Source organism: Trichosurus vulpecula, chromosome 4 (genome assembly GCF_011100635.1).
Source record: "Trichosurus vulpecula isolate mTriVul1 chromosome 4, mTriVul1.pri, whole genome shotgun sequence".
Lineage (NCBI taxonomy): Eukaryota > Metazoa > Chordata > Mammalia > Diprotodontia > Phalangeridae > Trichosurus > Trichosurus vulpecula.
In genome coordinates, this window is record NC_050576.1 from 130,177,976 (window position 1) to 130,196,699 (window position 18,724).

The 18,724-nt window shown below is 36.7% G+C and overlaps 1 protein-coding gene across 1 annotated transcript in view; it reads left to right on the top strand.

Annotated features, from left to right (window-relative positions):
* The window catches only part of DNAH14 (dynein axonemal heavy chain 14), a 377,809-nt gene that overhangs the window by 192,745 nt on the left and 166,340 nt on the right, over window positions 1-18,724 (top strand). The window contains exons 39-44 of the mRNA XM_036755542.1: window positions 202-304; window positions 3,202-3,419; window positions 5,171-5,402; window positions 6,475-6,534; window positions 8,461-8,545; window positions 13,900-14,150. Coding sequence (XP_036611437.1) covers window positions 202-304; window positions 3,202-3,419; window positions 5,171-5,402; window positions 6,475-6,534; window positions 8,461-8,545; window positions 13,900-14,150 — 949 coding nt within the window. The remainder of the gene's footprint in view (window positions 1-201; window positions 305-3,201; window positions 3,420-5,170; window positions 5,403-6,474; window positions 6,535-8,460; window positions 8,546-13,899; window positions 14,151-18,724) is intronic.

The following is an 18,724-nucleotide window of genomic DNA, read 5'->3' on the forward strand; positions in this document are numbered from 1 at the left end:
CAACACTTAAACCCAAGACTTACTGACTCCAAGGCCTATTCTTAATCTAATACCTGCCATATATGGCTCTGTCAATTAACTATTTTTTTACTTCTCAGATATAAAAAGGAGCAGTTGACTTATGTTCAATCCTATCCTACATTTCAATCAATTATGATATATCAAATAACCTTGCAAATATTAATTTTTAATATATTTTAGATTTTCATACTTGATCCTAGTGACAAAGAAGAGTTTATTCAAGATAAAGATGAGGATGAGGATGAAACAGAGAAAGATGTTCAGTCTCCAGAAGACAATCACCGTAAGTGATCTTACTAAATTGAGAAGATAATTATTATAAAAGATATACATCAAGCGAATAGAAACTTTACTTATCTCTATTATATAACATTTTTCACTGTTCCTTTTATCATTTTTCTTATTTTATAGCATGCAAGAAGTAGGCATTTGTATAGGAAAAAATAAGTTATAGTGTAGTGTAGTAGAAGCAGTGTACATAGTGAATGGTATGCTGGGTTTGAGTTCAAATTGCACCTCTGATATTTATTAGCTTCTCTTCTTCCATATTGTCTTTCACTTCAATATATTTGTATTCCTAATCTATTGTGTTCTCTTTTGCTTCTTTGGAGGGACTTGCTACCATGAACTCAACTTTTTCTATTCTGCCTGTTATTTCTGCTGCATTTAAATTCTGTGTTTTCTTCTAACTTCTTCATGCAAAATTTGGATTTCTCTCTTGAATCATGCAGGAACCCTGTCACTCATTTTCTGGCACTACCCACTTTGATGGAGGATTTACCCTCCATACTAAACCACAACACTGTCAGCCTCTTCCTGTGTTGGGGAATTTATTTTTTGCTAATCTTGGTCTCTTCCCCAAGTAGCTTCTGAGAGGCAAGAATGGCCCTAGCTGACTCCATTCCTTCAGGTCTGGAGCTGCCACTTACCCCCCTACCCTAGTTCACCTCCATTCTTTAGTTCTTTTACTAGGCTGAATCAGTTTCTGCTATTATTTTTGTGGGATTGGTAGAGAGTGGGTGGATGTTCCTGGCAGCCTCTGCATCCTCAGAATTCCCTCTAGGAGCCACTCAAGGCTATACAAAACCAGATTTCTTCCCTTATTGGAACAGGATGTTGGAGAAAGAATGGGAGCTAGATACTGGCAGAGACCATGCAGCAGAAGGGAAATCTCTGAGCGGGTCCTAGAGTACAAGACTGTTGATCATATTTTACACCCTGTAAGAGTATGGGGCCATGCTATGTAAGAGTGTTATGGATTAGCACTGCTATTCATTCATAAAGCTTCTACCTTTTTGAGTTTCTTGCTTTCTAATCTTGTGGATTCAACAGTCATTGTTCCACCTCCAATGCCTAATTCCCCTTTGGAGTTTAGGAGTGTTTTTGGAAGTTGGTGAGTCCTGCAGAAAATGTCTAGTCCTCCATCTCGCTGGTGAAATGAACCATAATATCTCTTATTAGTTGTGTCATCCTAAGTAAAACACTTAAACTTTATGTACTTAAGCAAACTCTGTAGGATTTAATTGAAATGTAAATAGGTTGTGATCTGGGAGCTCACTATGATGACAAAATCACACATCCTTCACATATCTGTATAGCATTATTTAGATTTTATGTAGTAAAATTGTGGCATGGACATAACCCTGGCTTATATACCCTCGTGTTCAGTGTAACTCTTTTCATGTCTTTTCATCAATCAAAGATCACAAGATCAGAGTTGGTGCTGAACATGGCCTGGGAGAGCCAGTCCTACCCCAGACTCAATTTTATAGATGAGGAAAATGAGCCCTAAGGAGAGTGTGACTTGCCCAACATAACATACGTAGTAACAGAGCTCAGATTCAGGCTAAGGTACTGTGATTCTAACTCCAGTCCTCTTTCCATTATGTTATGTTGCCTTACAGTTTTCCATGGAGGTTACATCCAAGTGTCAGACACCTTATTCTAGGTTTTTGATAATTTATGGAAACCAGTACAGCCCTCAGTCTGTCCCCTGAAAATTTGCAGCTTCCTGTCCCAAGTAACCTATGTAATCTTGAAGAACATAGCACTCAGTACCCAGCAAATGTATTGACGAAAGTGTAACTAATATAGGTCGGAAACTTACAAAACTTTGACAATCATAACAAAACTGTGCAGAACCTGGCCCTAACACAAAATCCCAATCTGGTGAATTAAGACTGGGAAAATGAGTAAGCAAAATAATAATAATAATAATAATAATAATAATAATAATAATAATGATAATGATATAGAGCTATTTTGATTCCAAAGATGCCAAAGACTCAAACCCAGAAGGAGAAATTAACTCTAAAACTACAAGCAAAGCCTCAAAGGAAAACACAGATTGGCCACAAGATAAATCGGAATTACTAGGAGAAAAGATGGAAGATGCTTTTAAAAGAATTTAAAATAGTGTTATAAATGAAATGAGAACAATAAAAGAAAATTACTGAAGAAATCATAATGTGAAAGGGAAGACTTGGAAAAAGAATTAACACCTTAGCACAAGAGGTATAAAACCTTACCCATGTAACAAAATTGGTGAAAATTTGATGACAAATAAAAGTTAATGACTTTATGAGAAAACAAAAAATATTAAAGGAAAATTTTTAAAGGAAGTAGAAGAAGATATAGGGTATTTTAAAAGAAAAACAACAGGCAGAAAACAGATAAAAGGGAAAAATTTCAAAAATCACTGGATTGCCTAAAAGCCATACCAGAAGAGGAACTTAAATATCACATTTAAAGAAATAATGAAATAAAACTGCTCAAATATATTAAAACAAGAGGATAAAGTGAAAATACAAAGAATCCACTAAAAAACCTCCTGTAAGAAACTTCAAAATGACAATTCCCAGGAATGTTATAGCCAAAATACAGAACTTCCAAATAAAAGGGGGGAAAATACTTTAAGAAGCCCAAAAGAAAGAATTCAAGTACCAAGGAACCACAGCTAAGATTGCTCGAGAGTTAGAACCTACCACTCAAGAAGAGTGGAGAAACTTCAAAATATTTTCTAAGCTACCAGCTTTTACCTTGATTAGAAAATAAACTTCCTAAATAGTATGAACATAATGCATGTCATATAATAAAAGGTTGGCATTTATAAGTTAAATTTAGAGAAAGATAAAACACATACTGCAAACCATAATACAAACAATTTTTTTAATTTTGCAGATATGACAATTACAGATTGGCAGTGGATAGTGTTTGATGGTCCAGTTGACACCATATGGATAGAAAATCTAAACACTGTGCTAGATGACAACAAAACGTTGTGCCTTGCTAACAGCGAGAGAATCATTTTAACTGATAGCATAAGGATGATTTTTGAAGTGGATAATCTCTCTCAGGCCAGCCCTGCTACTATCACTCGATGTGCAATGGTCTATGTGGTAGGATTCCAGGAACAATTTTGCTATTAAAAGAATATGTTGTAAAAAGTAAACTTCCTTTCAGATATGTTTTTTTCAAACTCTGGTTTATTTTCCCCTTTACATCTAGAAGGGAGCCATTGGTACTACTGAAATTGTGTCCCCAAGGCCTACTGGGTTGTTGTTTTATCCCATTTAATGCTAGAAACATATCTATTTGTGATTTGATTATAAACCATTATAAAATGACTGTATCATTGTTGTCACTGAATGCCAATATCACTCATAGTTAAAACACGCCACGTTTTGTCAGCTAGTCAGCTCCAAGCACTATGTGCTATGAATGGAGCATACAGAGAAAGACAAATAACATGATGCTGCCCTTAAGAGGAGCATGTTGTAACAGGAAAGGCAACATGTAAATAACTAGGTATGTACAAGCTATAGTCAGAGTAGATGGAAAGAGATTGCAGAAGCTGGTGGGGAGGTGGCAAGAAGCTGGGAAAAGCCTCCTGCAATAGGTGGGACTGGAGTTGTGTCCTGAAAGGATTTTAGGAAAGTAAGAAGCTGAGGTGATGTAATTAGAAAGGTCATAGTACAGTTATCAACAGCAGGAGACTGGTGAGAAACTATGCTGAATCATGTGTCATCCCTTGTATCCTGTCACCAGTGGTACACACATACATCTACAAGACAGTTGCCTGAATATTGGGGGATGCCATAAAAACTCAGTTGAGGATATATTTGGGGATGAAGTTTACAGCCAGAGAATATGGCTTTTCTGTGTAAAGCTGATTGATATGTGTAGTTACTGAACCCTTGGCTTTTGTCAACTAAGTCAGGGGCAGTAGCTCAGTTAGGTGAGAAATAGGAATGACCCATAGGCAAAATCATTGGTTATCTGTGTTATTATTTAGAGGTAACTAGTGCCCCCTTCCGCCAAATCCTCCTTCACTCAAAAACCTGAATTCCATAATTAGAACCAAGAATCATTTTATCTTCAATTTTTGATCCACATTAAAATATAAACTCTCCTTAGAGGAATAACACTTAAGTTGTTGTTAGTCACATGAATATTGGTGCAGCATGCCATATCTTCAACAGCAACGACCAGTGCCAAGGCCAGTGCCAATCTGAGAGCACATTTGGAGAGAGGGGAGGAAGGAGAGAACATGAAGGCCCTGGGCTTTAGTGGATGGGAAGTTGGGGAAAGGACTCTCTGAAGGGGAAAAAGGCAAACAAAAGTTAGCACCCATATGTTGTGGGGAAAACTAACTCTGTCTCCTTTACAATTTTGCCTAGAGTTGCTCTTGGGAAGCAGTGAACAGTAGAAGAGCCTAGAAGCCACCTTAACCAGGGAGTTGGTTGGTGTCAGCAAACTCTGACAGATAGTAGAAGTAACATGGTCCCTGGGACCCATGGATAATGTAGACCATACTGCCTGTGATTAATCTGCTTATTGTGGCCTCCGTGTCAGCCATAGCCACGTCTTAATGTAGCTGCTGGAATACATTCTCCCAGCCCATTTCTACCAATATAAATAAATTAAGGGAGGGAAGAAAAAAAGCAGAGAGAGAAAAGCCATATCCAAACCACCATTATAAAATGTAAAGTGATCATAAAAGTCATATTTTCCTAACTTTTCTTAGATAATTGGAGACACTCATATGAGGAAGAATCTGTATTTTCACAGTAAATTTTCATTTGCTAATGATATATTATTAATAATATATACCTAGTTTAACTGATCTCATACTATTTTTCATTTCTAGGATCCTGTTGATCTAGGATGGAAGCCGTATGTTAAGACATGGCTTGTAAAAGTTTCAAAACTTCTTCCACAAAATGGCATCGAAAATCTTGACCGAATGTTTAAAAAAAGTGTGGAAGAAGGCCTACTCTTTTTAAGGAAGCATGGTAGCATACAGCCATTTCCTGTACATGAAATACCAATTTTAACAAATCTCTGCAGGATTCTTGATGCTTTTTTTAGTTTCATGGAAAGCAATGGAGCTTTTGGAAAATGTAAGTGGAATAATTTTTCCAAATAATTTTACCGAAGTCAATTAATTTTCTTGAAAACCTATTGGGTAAAATTTGAAAGAAAATATATATCTCTCCCTAACAAGAGTTGGCATTCTGGTAGGGAAGATTAAACACTATATGTGAATGATGAAGCTTATTAACAGGTTGTCTGCAAATCAGAAGTAGTGCAAATCAGAAAAATCACAAAATAAATACATCAGTACTGAGGGGATTCATAAAAGATATAGTTTGAAAATGATCAGATGGGGTTAGATGGGGAAGAAGGTTTGAGCTATGTTTTGGAATTGGATATAGGCAAAAAAAAGGAGAGACTAGAGAAAGATATCACAGGAAGACTATAGGGTATATGCAAAGCATAAAACAGAAACTAAGACATCTTATGTAAAAGAACAAAAGCAGATTTGGCCAGCTTAAATGAAGAGGCTCTCTTGGGGAACATTCAGAGATAAAACTGAAGGGAAATGTTTAGGGTCACACAACTCTAAGTGTCTTTTGAACTCAGGTCTTCCTGACTCCAGGCCTAGAACTCTAACCTTTATAAGCACCTTGCTGGGGATGATGGGGAAGAGGGAGGAGAGGAAGACATAATGTTATAAATGCCCTAATAACAATATAATTTCTGAGCTTCTGAAAATTTTTATGATTCTTCTATATAGTAAAAATTAAACAAAATCAGATACAATTGAGGATTTTCCTCTTCCTGCCTTCCCCTTAAGCCTCACCTTAGTTCCATACTCTTTCTCCCTCAGCACTCCCAGAAAATAGTGCAGTGTGAAAATTTATCTGGAACCTATTTCCAACCATTCTATAGAATCTTCTCACAACTTTAGAAACATGGTGTGCTGATAAGGAGTGCAAGTCTTGCTCTTGACCATTAAAGAAAAAGAATTCCCTTCTACTGGGGCACAGACCCAGGAGATCCTAGTCCTATCCCTTGGTCAATGGCTCAGAGATCCAAGAGGCTCTATAGGAGGAGAATTCCCCATCACTGAATTTCCCTGTCATAGGCCCTTAGTCCTTGTCTTCTCAGTGAAGGCAGGGAGTCCTGCCCATGAAAGCATGGCAGTCAAGGAACCTAGTATCATCCCTGGTGAGGGCATGAGCAAAGTCCAGAGGCCACTAGCACAAGCAGCCAAACCTATAGGAAGAAACCGGGAAGGGAAAAGAGGGAGAATGACCTGGGGGGTTGTGGAGGAGGAAGCGGGGATCCCATTCAGCAAGTTAAATAATACCTATAGAGTAGAAGAACTAATCTCTGGGTATCGGCCTCATGCAGTAAACAGAATGACAATAATTTGGGAATTTGAGTGGGGTTTTTTGATAGGGATCTTCAGAGACATTCTCCACTTATCTACAGTGTTCTGACCTTGGGCATCTGGAGTGTGGGGTGCCTCTCCCCCAGTACAAGATAAGAGAAGGCCTCCCCACTATTCTGCCCTTGGTGACTGCAGGCAGTTATGGTCTTATGCAAGAAACAAGGCAGAGAATGTTCTTTTAACAGGAAACGTAGAGAAAGCTAAAGCATATGGAAGGCAGAGGAGTGGGAGGAGCAGTAAGCTAGCTAGTAATTTCCCATAGCAAATGAAAACTCCGTCATACTATGATGTCATAAGACAGAATTACACAGTGGAGCCAGGTTACAAAATGAAGTTTAAGAAACATCAGAGGAGCACAGAGCATTGTCTTTTTCCACTACACATGGCTTTGTTCCCTGTTCTTTCTCCAGAGGTGGTTCCCCTCCATCCACTGACCCAGACTCAAAGGGAAAATAGTGGTAGTGGGAGGTAGTGGGGTTGTCTTCTCCTCCCTCCTCAGTGGCATTTCTGCATGATCTCACCAAGACCTTTCTTCGGCTTTTCAAAATGTGACGCTTGTGTTATGTCATCGGTCTTTACCAGTAATTATACTCACTTTTAAACTATTGACTCCTTTCTCTCTGCATACCTACTTCAATATACGATTCATAGTTTTCCTATACATCCTCATCTAGAGGATGTATAGGAATTATCCTTCTAGATTTATACATATGTATGTATTTGTGTGTATATGTATGTATGAATGTATATTTGTGTGTGTGTGTGTATAAGACTTGAATTCAAATCTCCCTTAAACACTTACTAACTATGTGACCCTGGGTAAGTCATTTAGCCTGTTTCCCTCAACTTCCTTATCTGTAAAATGGGGATAACATTAGCACATACTACCCTCTACCCGCAGGATTGCTATGAGAACCAAATGAGATAATTGCAAAACATTTATCACAGTTTCTGGCACATACTAAGTACTATATAAATGTTAACTGTTACTATTCTTATTTGTATCATTTGCTCCATCATTTGCATATTATATATATAATCAGTATAATGTATATCATCTCACCTCCATCTATCTATCTACTACCTATCTACCTACCTACCTACCTCAGTATCTGTCTGTCTGTCTCGTTTACCGCCAAACTGTGGCACTGGCTGCTGACTGTCCTCCTAATATAGCTGAGCCCCTACCCAAGTGCTATTGTGAGCTTTCAGAATAAAACATCAGCACTTTCTCACAAACCCTATATTCCTATCTCATGGAATGGCAAGGCTACATAGAACACAATTTAGGAAAATCTTCTGTACTGTGTAGCAGTACCCAGTCATACCTACTAAATGTGACATGGAACCAAAAAGCTATAAACCAAAAGAAAACATTTTGTATACTAAAGAATATATCTATGTAACACTTGAAGATTACTTAGGAGAACCACTTTCTATAATTTATAAAGAGGTACACCTTGGTTGAATATGAAAATGTAGACAGCTGATAAGGGAGTATTCTCTTCCCCATGAGGACTAGGGGGACATCTTGTTCACTCCCCAATCAATCTGAAAAGACAAATCTAGGTCAGTGGTTCTACAAATGTCTTCACCACATTTTGAAACTTAAATGATAACATTTTTTGCTCAGCTAACTTAAATGATAGGAAATTATCGACTGCTAAAGAAACAATAAGCTTCCCTTTCCCTTTTTCCAGCTATTGAACCGCCTCAAAAGAAAATAGCAAGCCTGATAAGTAAATATGCTACGGCCTTCAGACGTCCAAAGCCTACTAAAGTAAGGTCAGTCACGAATCAAGATTTGGTAATAAACTAAGATACTCATAGCATCTACTTCAAACTGGTTTATCATACAGTCTTTTGTATAATTATAAAATAAATCTTTCTGTTGTTAAGCCTCGCTTTTGCTGTACAAAATCTGCATGTGAGAAAGGAATAAATCATCATGAACTCTTTTCAGATCACTACAATCGTTGTTGTTGTTGTGGAGTCCTTTGAATTATATCCAACTCTTCATTACCCCATTTGGAGTTTTCTTGGCAAAGATAGTAGAATGATTTGCCATTTCCCTCTCCAGCTCATTTTACAGATGAGGAAACTGAGGCAAAGAAGGTTAAGCAACTTGCCCAGGGTCACACAGCTAGTAAGTGTCTAAAGCCAGTTCTGAACTCAGGAAGATGCGCCCCCACACTCTATCCACTGTGCCACCTAGCTGCCCTATAATCTTATTAACTGTAATCTTGCTAAATTGTAATTGCAGTGCATCAAACGATGTCCACTATCCTCTGTTGTTGTAGGAAAATGGAACTCTTAGGGACACATTAGAAGAATTTTGTTCACTGTTACCTTATTATGAAGTCCTGGGACTTCATGCCAATGTTGCTTATAAACAAAGATGTGCTGATAAATGTTTAACAACTAGCTCTGGGGAAAAGGAGGAGGGGACGTGTACATGATCCGCTTTTAAGTTTGATCTGTATTATTAACATCTTCTCCATCACTTTCTGAAGTTTAGACAGTCCACAAACCAATAAATCAAGCCCCGATTGGTAGCATTTGCTAATTTCTTAATTGTAAATGCTCACAATGAAAATTTAACAGTAGGCTCTCTGGAGACTATACAAGCTGGCTCCAGCATGCCCCTACAAAGACCAACCTCTAGATAACTATTAAAGATTGTTATAATTAGTATATATTTGTTTTCTACATAATGTGTTCCATGCATATTATTTACAGTCATACTTGTTAATAAATATCAAAATAATGTCTCATTTTAGAATCATTCAAAGGCAAGGCTCAAAGAAAGATGATGTCAAAAAGTACACCCAAGAACTGACACCTTAAAAAGAAGGGGGAAAGAGTGTTTTAAGGAATCAAAAAATTGTTTTTTAAATTATTTTAATAACTAGAAGAACAGTTATAGTAAAAAACATTAACCTATCTGAAACTCTTTGTAATATATATGTAACTGAGAATCCATTTCCAGATTATTTAATGTTGTTTTAAAAGCATGGTTCTAATAAGTGATGCAAAAGGTCATTTATAAAAAGCATAGTCCTTTTACTCTTCTTTCATCCATGTTCATTTAAGGCTATAGCCAAGATAAGTCAGGTCCCTCCTTCTCAGACTCTGTGGCCAGAAGAGAAGAGTCAGGGAACAGTCCAGAATCAAGTAAACCATAGCCAGGATCACAGAATCTCAGATTTTGAAGAGATACCAAAGACCATCTGGACCAACCTATAATTGAAGAATTGTCTCTGTAATATATCCAACAAGATGTCATCCACCTTTTGCTTGAAGACTTCTAGGGAGGGGGAATCTCCTACTTCTTAATACAGCCTATTCCGCTTTGGGAAAACTAATTGTTGGGAAGTTTTTTTGTTTCTATTTTCTAACATCAAGCCTAAATTTTGCCACCTTGCAAAATTCTGGGGGCTGATTCTGACTTCTGGGGCAATCCCTCTATCATATGACGGCCCTTTGAATACTTTCAGACAGTATCATTTCCTACTGAAGTATCTCCTCTAGAACTTAAATGGGTCTATATACATATAGTTTATAACAGAAGTATCAATACACATAGCCTGGGGGCCTACATGGCATGTAATGCTCCTGAGTATGGCCTGAACCAAATTAAATGTAATTGCAAAATATTTAACAAAATAAATAAAAATTCAAGAAAACATAGATAACATTAGTACGTGGTTTTCTAAGTCAATATGTTACTCAAAGGTATCCTTATGAATGGTTTAGTGGCCTGCTGTTTGAAGCCATTATATATGGTATATATAAATAATATATATGTGACATATATGTCATAAATATATTGTGTCATATAATACATGTCATATAAATATGACATATAATATATGGCAAATATATATTATATATAACAAAATTATATTTGTTCTTCTCTGGGTCTATAGCACCTCTCCCATTCATTCTTTGTGATCTTTCAGGAGAAAGCAAGTGCTTAAAATTAGCCATTGTACTGTGAATCATACTACTCTCTTTCTGCTGCCATCAACTATCCTGGGGACTGTTGCTAGGCTGCAGTTCAGTTTTATTAGCACTGTGCTGAGATCAAGACAAAGCCTCTCTTGATGGCCTAGAGGTCAAGATCAAAGCTTCACTCATCTATTTCACCTCTGACCATAGACCCAGCTCATATCTGTGCCTTAGACAACAACCACCTTCCACTCTAGGGCCAAGCTCTCCAACACCAGGCCCCTACCTAAAGGACATAGTTCAAGACCAAAGACTCAGATACTATGCTTCTTGTTTCCAAGACCTCAACAAAGGAAGCTCTACTAAGAGCTAGACCAAGCTCCCTTCTTACCTAGGACTTGGAGAAGAACTCAGTGTTCCTTCTGCCAACACAGGACTCATGAGGATGAAGTCCTCCAGTCAAAACGTACTACAGCCTGTCCTATGGCTCTCCCAATTCTAGTGATACAGAATCCCTAGCTCCCTGAGTAAAACTTATCCCCTTCCCCTGCTACTACTGCTACTACTATTTTACATTTTCTCATCCCCAACTACCTTAGCCCTGCCTCTCTCAAGTCCCAGTCTAGCTCTAACTTCCCCTTCTACTGTGTTCTCTGAAACCCATGTTGCATTGTGAAAAAAAAAACTTCCCTTCATCTAGGACCTCTTCCTTTCCTGCTCCATCCATTTTTTTGGTGCTTACAAAGATCTCTATGCCACCCCTCCCACTATGAACTCCCTTCCCAATATTCCCACTTTCCTTCCCCCTTTCCATTTCCATGTCATCCGACACAATGCTCCAGGAAGAGAATTGGGCATGCTCTCTGGCTACTTGTAGACCTTTCCTCTACCACCATCATTTATCACCCTTTCCATCTCTATTCAAATTTATAACACTATCCAAGTGCTTGAAACAGTTAAACAACTGGTATCCACATCGTTCACTCTCCTTTCTCAAGGAAGTCAATTTCTAGATGGCAGTCTTCCTCCTTACCCCAATTCCTTGGCCAAATTTATTTGAATGAAATTAAATTGGCATAAATGCAAATTCCTATGTTGGGTTTTTAAAAATCAACTACATAGTGCCTGATGAGTATATGGCCCATCAATATTCTGTACTGAAAAAGACCTGCAAGTTTTAGCAGAACTCATGCTCAATAAACTTAACAATGGGCCATGGCAATTAAAAAAGCTAATGACATTCCCTTAGGCTATGTCCATAAGAGCATAATTTACAGATCAAGAGAAGTACTGATCATGCTCTGCTTTTCTCTGATTAATCAATCCAACAAGGATCTATCATATACATAATGGGTGCAAGATTAAAGCTATAAAAACCCAAAACTACACATATATTTTAATAGTGGCCCCTCTCAAGGAGTTTACATTCCTTTGGAGGGATATAACATGGAAACAGGTATATACATGATAATTTGAGGAGGGAGAAAAGACAAATAGCTAGAGAGATCAGGAAAGGCATCTCAAAGGAGACGGCATATGGATTGTAATGAACGTAAGGGATTGTGAGAGAGGAAGAGGTGAGAAGGAAGTGCCATGAGGACAGCCTATACAAAGGCATACAGAGAGAAGATGGAAAGTCAAGTTTGGGGAATGGCATATAACTTGGCCAGTCACATACAGAGTGAAGGGAGAAGTGTGCAATAAACTTGGAACCAAACTGAAGGACTCTAAATGCCAAGGTGAAAAGTTTAGTCACTGGAGATTCTCAAGGAGGGAAGTGACATGGCCAGACTTGTGCTTTAAGAGGATAATTGGCAGCTGTGTAGCAAATGGGTTAGAGCAGGGAGAAATTGGAAGCCAAAAGTCGGATTAGGAGGCTATTATGATCATTCATAAGATAGGTGATGAGAGCCTAAGTTAAAATTGTGGTCTTATGGGTAGAGAAAAGGAGAAGGATATGACATGTTATAAAGGCAAAGTCAACAAGATGGCACCTGAATGGAATAGATTGAATGGGAGGGCAGAGTTGAAGAACACTCTGATATTACGAATCTGGGGGACAGAAAGAATGATGGTGATACCCTCAATAAAAATAGAAAATCTGGAGAAGTTGGTATAAGGCTGAAGACAATGTTGAGCTATAGATTTCCTTGGGATCATCCTGAGGAAGCAGTTAATTTTGAAGAACTACAGTTCAGAAAATTGCTAACTCACCTTTCAACCCACTTGAACCTTACAGTTTTTCTTTATTTGTGGCAGACTAGCCACATTTCCCCCGTGACCTAAATTTCTTAAATTCTTAAAATTCTTAAATTAAATATGTGGGAGAGGGAATAGACTCGTTGTGCTTGATCCCAAGGGACACAAAGTGAAGCAAGGGACAGAGGCTGCAGAGAGATGACTGCCAGCATAATGTAAAAAAAAACCTTTCTAATAATGAGTTGACAAGGAAGGTAACAAGTTTCCCGTCACTAGTATTCTACAGTATATTGTAGGAGGATTTCTGTTCAGGTATAGGTTGCCCTAAGTGACCTCAAAAACTCCTTCCCAGCTGAAATTCTATGAGCTAGGAAAAAGAAATTTAAAAATTAGTGGCTTTTTCTTAATTATTTTATTTTTACACAAAACCATTAAAAAACAATGTAGGCTTGGTTTAGTAGTAAACAGAGTTCATGAGCTTAAGGTCAGGAAGGCCTGTGTTCAGATCCCAACTCTGAGACTTGTTCTAGGATCCTGTGCAAGTTGCTTAACCTGTCAATGCCCAAGGTACCTCCCTAGGACTCAATCTGAGTCATAGACATTGATCTTTTGGTAGAGGGAATTTTAACAGCAGGAATTCCCTTTACTGGTAGTGACAAAATTGCAGATGCCTCTTATTTGCATATTCAGAAATCAAGTTTCATAGTAGAAGAAAGGAAAACCCAAAGCTTGAGAATGTTATAAATATTGTAACGACTTTGAATATTCCTGTTATGTAATATCTTACCTTTTGAATAAGAAATAATCACCATTAAAGGATTTATCCATGTCAACCCTTAAATTTTCATAACTGTACTTTAGGTTTTTTGCCTAATGCCACAGAAATATTTAATAATGACAATTTTAAGCAGAAGTATATATCTAAGTAAACCTTTATCATCCTTTTATTCCTTCTCTGTGCTTCCAAATCCTTTCTTTCCCTACTGCAGAGATGGTCAAGATGAAGAAAATGAGAACACAAAGTGGTTTCTTCAGAGAAATCCTGAAAAATTATGCTTAATGCTCGATAAGATTTTTGTGTTTGCATTTACTTGGGCATTTGGAGGAATTTTGAAACGTGAAGATGAACATGAAGATGATATCCTGTTTGGCCCAGGGCATGGATTTGCAACTCTCCGGAAAATAACCTATGACTTTGACAACCTCATTCATGAATTGTTTGAAGGAGATCCACCATACGGTATGTTCTGACACATGAACAGAATTAAAACAGAAAGGGTATGTAATTTGAACTTTGTTTTCAATTTATTCTAAATCTTAAGTAAAATCTGATATGCTTGGGCATAATTGCCTTTTTAAAAAATGTTTTAGGGATACCTTTTGAGTTTTTACAAGATTCACCCTCCCCTCCAACCAATTGTACCTTCCCTTATGATAGGAGAGAAGAGTTAAACAAAAATGAGGAGATTGGACTAGATGACCTATGAGGTCTATGAGGTCTATTCTAGCTCAAAATCTACAGTCCTATGAACAAACCAACAGAGTGGCTACTACAGGCAATGTATGCCACTTTTTCTACCTGTCACAATTTATCTCTTCATTGAAAGGGGGGATATGTATTTCATCATCTTTTCTCTGAAAGGGATCATTGCAATTACTCGTTTTACTTCTTTTTAGTGATTTTTTTCAATACATTCTTCTTAAAATAGGAGAAATAAAAATGTGAGGAAACCAATAATTACACCACTTCCCTAAATAAATTTCTTATCTAATCTGTAGCTAATTGAAGATTATCAGATAGTGACAAGGAGTGCTATGACACAGATAAAGATCTGCTCATACCAAACTAGGGCAACCACATGTAGATTTTGAATGAATAAATATGAGAACTCTTATTTACAACTGATAGGGAGACCAGACCAGATAGATAATACAAGATGATAGATGATTTTTAAAGTATATTTTACTTTGGACCATTAAACATTTTTTTTAAATTTATTTTTATTTTTAGTTTATAACACTCAGTTCCACAAGTCTTTGAGTTCCAAATTTTCTCCCCCTCACCCCTAAGACAGCATGTAATCTAATATTGGTTCTACATATGCCTTCAAATTAAACTTATTTACACAATAGTCAAGTTCTAAAGAAGAATTATAACCAATGGAATGATTCATGAGAAAGAAGAAACAAAACCAAAAAAGAAGGAAAAAAAGAGAGGAAAAAATAGTTTGCCTCAATCTGCATTCAGACTCCATAATTCTTTCTCTGGATATGAAAAGCTTTTTCCATCATAAGTCTTTTGGAGTTGTCTTTGAGCCTTGTATTGCTGAGAAGAGCCAAGTCAATCACAGCTAGTTGTCACAGATACCCTGTGTCTGTAATCATAAATAATATTCTCCCGGTTCTGCTCCTCTCACTCAGCATCAGATCACGTAAGTCTTTCCAGATTATTACGAAGTCCATCTGCTCCTCATTTCTTATAGCACAATAGTATTCCATTACATTCATATACCATAACTTGTTTAGTCATTCCCCAATTAATGGGCATCTCCTTGATCTCCAGTTCTTTGTCACCACAAAAAGAGCTGCTATAAATATTTTTGTACATATGGGCGTCTTTCCCACTGGTGTGATCTCTTTGGGATACAGACCTAGAAGTGGTATTGCTGGGTCAAAGAGTATGCACATCTTTATAGCCCTATGGGCATAGTTCCAAATTGCTCTCCAGAATGGCTGGATCAGTTCACAACTCCACCAGCAATGTAACAGTGTTCCTATTTTCCCACATCTTCTCCAGCATCTATCATTTTCCTGTTTTGTCATGTTAGCCAGTCTGACAGAAGAGACGTACCTAATAGTTGTTCTGATTTCCAATTCTCTAATCAATAGTGATTTAGAACACTTTTTCATATGACTTAATTTCTTCCTCTGAAAACTGCCTGTTCATATCCTTTGACCATTTCTCAATTGGGGAATGACTTGTATTCCTATAAATTTGACTCAGTTCCCTGTATATTTTAGAGATGAGGCCTTTATCAGAGACACTGGTTGTAAAAATTCTTTCTCAGTTTTCTGCTTCCCTCCTAATCTTTGTTGCATTGGCTTTGTTTGTACAAAATCTTTCCAATTTAACATAATCAGAATTATCCATTTTGCCTTTCACAATTCTCTCTGTCTCTTGTTTGGTCATAAATTCTTCCCTTCTCAGTAAACCTGACAGCTAAACTATTCCCTGCTCTCCCAAATTGCTTATAGTATCAGCCTTTATATCTAAACTGTGAACCCATTTTGACTTTATTTTGGTATATGGTATAAGTATAAATCTGTGCACAGTTTCTGCCATACTATTTTCCAATTTTCCCAGCAGTTTTTATGAAATAGTGAATTCTTAACCCAGAAGCTAGACTCTTTGGGTTTATCAAAGAGTAGATTGCTGTAGTCATTGACTACTGAATCTTGTGTACATAACCTATTCCGCCGATCTACCACTCTATTAATTAGGCAGTATCAATTAGTTTTGATGACTGCTGCTTTATAATACAGTCTAATATCTGGTATGGCTAGGCCACCTTCCCTACTATTTCTTTTATTAATTCCCTTGATATTCTGGACCTTTTATTCTTCTAGATGAATTTTGTTATTATTTTATCCAGCTCTGTAAAATAATTTTTTGGTAGTTTGATTGTTATGGCACTGAATAAGTAAATGAATTTAGGTAAAATTGTCATTTTTATTATATTAGCTCAGCCTAACCATTAGAAACTGATGTTCTTCCATTTGTTTAGGTTTGACTTTATTTGTGTGAAAAGCATTTTGTAATTGTGTTCATATAGGTCCTGGATTTGTCTTGGCAGATAGACTCCCAAATATTTTATAGTGTCTACAGTAACTTTAAAAGGAATTTCTCTATCTTTTGCTGTTGGGCTTTGTTAGTAATCTATAGGAATGCCAAGGATTTATGTGGGTTTATTTTTTAACCTGCAACTTTGCTTAAGTTATTTATTATGTCAAGTAGTTTTTTACTTGATTCTCTAGGATTCTCTAAGTAAATCATCATATCATATGCAAAGAGTGATAACTTGGTTTCTTCTTTGCCTATTCTAATTCCTTCAATTTTTTTTTCATCTCTTATTGCTAAAGCTAACATTTCTAGTACCAAATTGAATAATAGGGGTGATAATCGACATCCTTGTTTTACCCCCAATCTTATTGGAAATGCATCTAGCTTATCCCCATTACATATAATGCTTGCTGATGGTTTTAGATAGATGCAACTTATCATTGTAAGGAAGACTCCATTTATTCCTATGGTTTCTAGTGTTTTTAATAGAAATGGGTGTTGTTTTTTTGTCAAAAGCTTTTTCTGCATGTATTGAGATAATCATATGGTTTCTGCTAGTTTGTTGTTGATATGATCAATTATGCTGATAGTTTTCCTAATATTGAACCAGCCTTGCATTCCTGGAATAAATCCTACCTGGTCATAGTGCATTATTCTCATGATAAGTTGCTGTAATTTTTTGCTTATATTTTATTTAAAATTTTTACATTAATATTCATTAGAGAAATTGGTCTATAATTTTTTTTCTCTGTTTTGACTCTTCCTGGTTTAGGTATTGGTACCATATTTGGGTCATACAAAGAATTTGGCAGGACTCCTTTTTTACCTGTTTTCCCAAATAGTCTATAAAGTAGGGCAAATAATTGTTCTTTAAATGTTTGATAAAATTCGCTTGTAAATCCATCTGGCCCTGGAGATTTTTTCCTAAGGAATTCATTGATAGATTGCTTGATTTCTTTTTCTGAGATGGGGTTATTTAGGTATTTTATTTCCTCTTCTGTTAATCTGGGCAATTTATATTTTTGTAAATATTCATGCATTTCCCTAAGATTATCAAATTTATGGGCATAAAATTGGACAAAATAATTCCTAATTATTGGTTTTTTATAATTTTGTAAACAGTTATTTATAAAATAAAATTTAAGATACAAAAGAAACTAAGAAAATTCAGTTTGAAATATTCCAGAAACATGAGAGGATTCAGGGAAGATGGCAGAGTAGGTCAGAAAATTGAAAGCTCTCAAGATTTTCCCCCACGAAAGAGTTAAAATAGCACCTTAGGGCTAGGAGATAAAAAAGAATAGGGGCACAACCAGGTTCTTCCTAGGACAATTTGAGAAGATTGGAAGAAAAATCCCAGGACAAGGTTTGGTCCCTGTGAAGAGTAAACACTTCCAGGCTAGGTTCCCTTTTATTTTTTTTTATATTTTTTTGGTTTCTTTTGTAATTCTATGTGTTTTATTTTATGTATTTAAATATATTATTCTAAGAAGAGGTCCATAAGTTTCATCAGACTGCCTTTGGGGTCCATGATACAAAAAAGGTTAAGAAATCCTGCTGTAAAAGATTGTGAAATGTTTGCTTACAAATAGAGAATTGGTGTCTGCATACTGGGGGTTACCAACCATACAAATCCCAGACAGGGCATATAATCCAGTAAATATGAGAATATTCCCTAAAGAGTATTCAGTTCCTTCATATCACAACTCAACCCTATCCCTGATTAACTTTGCCATGGAAATCTCATAGGAATGACCTGAAGTTCCCGAGTTATTCAGGAATATTGCTCTATTCTAGAAGAGTGCACAAAAGTTACATGTTGAGAGCTGGTCCAGGCTATTTGCTTGAAACACATATCTTTTGCATTAGCAGTAATCAAATTTGGACAATTTTCTTTTCAAGCATTAATGCGGGCTCTGCACCTAGTGAATACTGTCCTGTTGTGTATTGTAGTGTGAGGGGTGTTATGGAAA